The sequence below is a fragment of the Condylura cristata genome, unplaced genomic scaffold (assembly GCF_000260355.1).
Source record: "Condylura cristata isolate star-nosed mole 26May11 unplaced genomic scaffold, ConCri1.0 scaffold00010, whole genome shotgun sequence".
In the NCBI taxonomy this organism is placed as follows: Eukaryota; Metazoa; Chordata; class Mammalia; order Eulipotyphla; family Talpidae; genus Condylura; species Condylura cristata.
The window spans coordinates 29,841,578-29,844,337 of NW_004567111.1; the positions used below are offsets into that span (position 1 = coordinate 29,841,578).

Consider the following 2,760-nt stretch of genomic DNA (forward strand, 5'->3'; position numbering starts at 1 on the left):
ACTTTGTCTTTGTTCCTGCCTTGCCCTCTCACACAGAATGTAAAGAATGAAAACTTGTTTTAGAGCCATTCACACATGTATGATAACTATGATAAACATACACATAGGTATGGGAGCCACCAAGTTAGTTACCTAATTGTTATAGCTTAGTTACTTTTCTATTTGATACTATTAGACATAAAGTAGCAACTAAGTAACCTTTTGGGTTTTTCACTACTCACAATACAGTCTCCTATGATGCCATGCTGTTGACAATACAAGCATTCATGTTGCCCTGCTAATTCTCATCAATACCACACCGGAAGCATTCCTTAATTTGTATAAAACTTAGAAAATAAAAATTAACAAATTACATTTCTTTTGAAATCTTGTGGCTCACATGTTACTTGCTTCCATGAATAGTAAGAGTGCCTGACTTTGAAATAGCAGATATTCTTTAGCCATCCATGTATGGTACTTCTCTACATATGAGAGAAGTATAATGAGTGTAATACAAAGTGGCCATGACAACATTACAGCTCTTTCATATTTTCAGTTATTTTCTTGTATTCAATAATTTACTTACAGAAAGTATGAAAAACACTAATACATTGCTAGGCACTCTTAGAAATATCTGTGTGTGTGTGGAAACTGTTTTGATTTGTAAATTAAATGCTTCTTTATTTTTAGTTTCTGTCTCCCTTCACTTAGTTGATTCCACTAAGATGCAGGTGCTTCAGACAGAATGGTTGTATTTATAGATACATAACATTTAGCAAGAGTTCATATGTTTATCTTTTAAAAGACTGCTACTAACATAAGAAGTAACCCTTATCTAAAAGACACTTAATTACAGTTCTATTACACATTAGTAATTTTTCATTTCCTTTGTGGAATCTTGTTAAAGTTGATTATTTTTCACAATTTATTTGCAACAGCAAGCAATAAAGGATAATGTCAAAAAAAGAGAAGCAGAGGAAAAAGAAAAACGTGCCAGGATAGCCAAAGAATTGGCAGAGAAAGAAAGATTTGAGCGACAGCAAAAGAAAAAGCGCTTATTAGAAATGAAGACTGGTGAGTACTCTCAAATTTTAGTATTTATATTACATATAATAAATTTGAAATGGTTACTTTATTAGCTGTTTATCATGCTTCTATAAATAAGGAACATAGGACCATTTGTGCAGTGAAACAGTCTTTGCTTCCCCCCTCCCCCATAAGCTTATTAACAAATTGTGTTTTCAGACTGAATTTGGTTCTAGGTGATTTAGTCCTCTGCTATAATAACATTTCTTTGACTGCTTAACAACTACCTTGTAATAATTTTATATCAAATAATTAATTAACATTTATTGGAAACTAAAATTCTGTAGGGCTAGTAACCTGATTCTTTCAACAAAACACCCTTAGAGAGGGAAAAGGGGATAAAAGAGAAACTTGAAATTTATGGGACATCTCAACCAAATGCAGTAAGTGGAAATTTTGTATATTCCAGTGCAAACAAATAACTATAGGAAAACAGTCCGAAAATTTAAATACTCTTTGTCTTGTAGCTATAAGAGTATTGTGAATATGCTTTAAGGTGTCTTTTAGTACTCATAGTGAAGTTTTACAGAAAAAATACCGTATCTGTGATTTCTGTCAAAATCATCCAGAATGAGTTGTAAGTAGATGGGGGATGTGTGTGTATTATATAATAAATTTATATATATATATATATATAATAGAAACTGCTAAAATTGGGGGATGGGGACTTGGAGGAGTTAGTTGTTCAATGCATTAATTTTTCTACTCTTATATTTAAAGATTTTTTTAAATACAAACTTCTTGGAAAAAATTTCAAATAAAAATATTACATGTTGTACAGAGTCCTTTTTTCCAAAGCTAAAAGATACCACCAACTTAGAAACAAAAGAAATTAAGTAAACTGTTAGATTTTCAAGCACAGGTACCTCCCTCCCCCTCCCTCTAACCTCCCCCAAGTTCTATCTCTTCCACCTCCAAACCACAAAGGGTTGCAGATGCCTTGAATTAAAATCCATCAACTTCACTGTTAAATTACGCAGTTATACAACTCTAGTTTAAAAAGTCACCTAAAATCACCTAAGCTTTACTCAGGAGTAAAACTTTCATTTCACTTTTGTGGACATATATTATGTTTAATAAAGCAAACTGAGTACTTTAATGTATCACACATTTCTTGCAGCGGAAAAATATAATCAATCTAAGCACATTTCCTTCTTTATATGAATGACTATACTTAAAATTCAGGAAGTGTTCACAGAAATATCTTACAGTATCAACAAAATGGAGATCAGACAGGCTTAGCACTGATTTTTAAAAATAGGCTTCTGGAAATCATTTCAAAATAATTTATTACTTTCTACTTTACCAACTATTCTGATATTTGAATCTTAATTCATTTAATTTTGGTTAAAGAGGCAACTACATGAGGTACTTGATGGCAGATTATATTGTTGGTTTGTTTCACCCAAAAGTTTATCATACATTAACTCTCAGCAAAGTTCTGTCTTATCATAACTGGAAAGGCAAAGTCTAGAAAACAAAAATGTAATGAAATTTGAATCTAAAATAAAAATAATGTTTTAACTTGAATTTTTATTTTTTCCTCTGGAAAACTCCATTTTTGAGATGACTATTTGCTTTATTTTCCCAATTTAAAATGAATACCTTTGTGTTATAGAAAACACCTAAAAAGTATAAAAAGATACACATTTTTTTAAAAAGATTTATTTATTCATACAGAACTGGGGTACAGGC

General features: G+C 31.1%; 1 protein-coding gene across 4 annotated transcripts in view; it reads left to right on the plus strand.

Annotated features, from left to right (window-relative positions):
- The window catches only part of DIAPH3 (diaphanous-related formin 3), a 442,990-nt gene that overhangs the window by 303,267 nt on the left and 136,963 nt on the right, over positions 1 to 2,760 (plus strand). For all 4 annotated transcript variants that reach the window (XM_004680109.2, XM_004680110.2, XM_004680111.2 and 1 more), the window contains one exon: positions 918 to 1,053. In XM_004680109.2, coding sequence (XP_004680166.1) covers positions 918 to 1,053 — 136 coding nt within the window. The remainder of the gene's footprint in view (positions 1 to 917; positions 1,054 to 2,760) is intronic.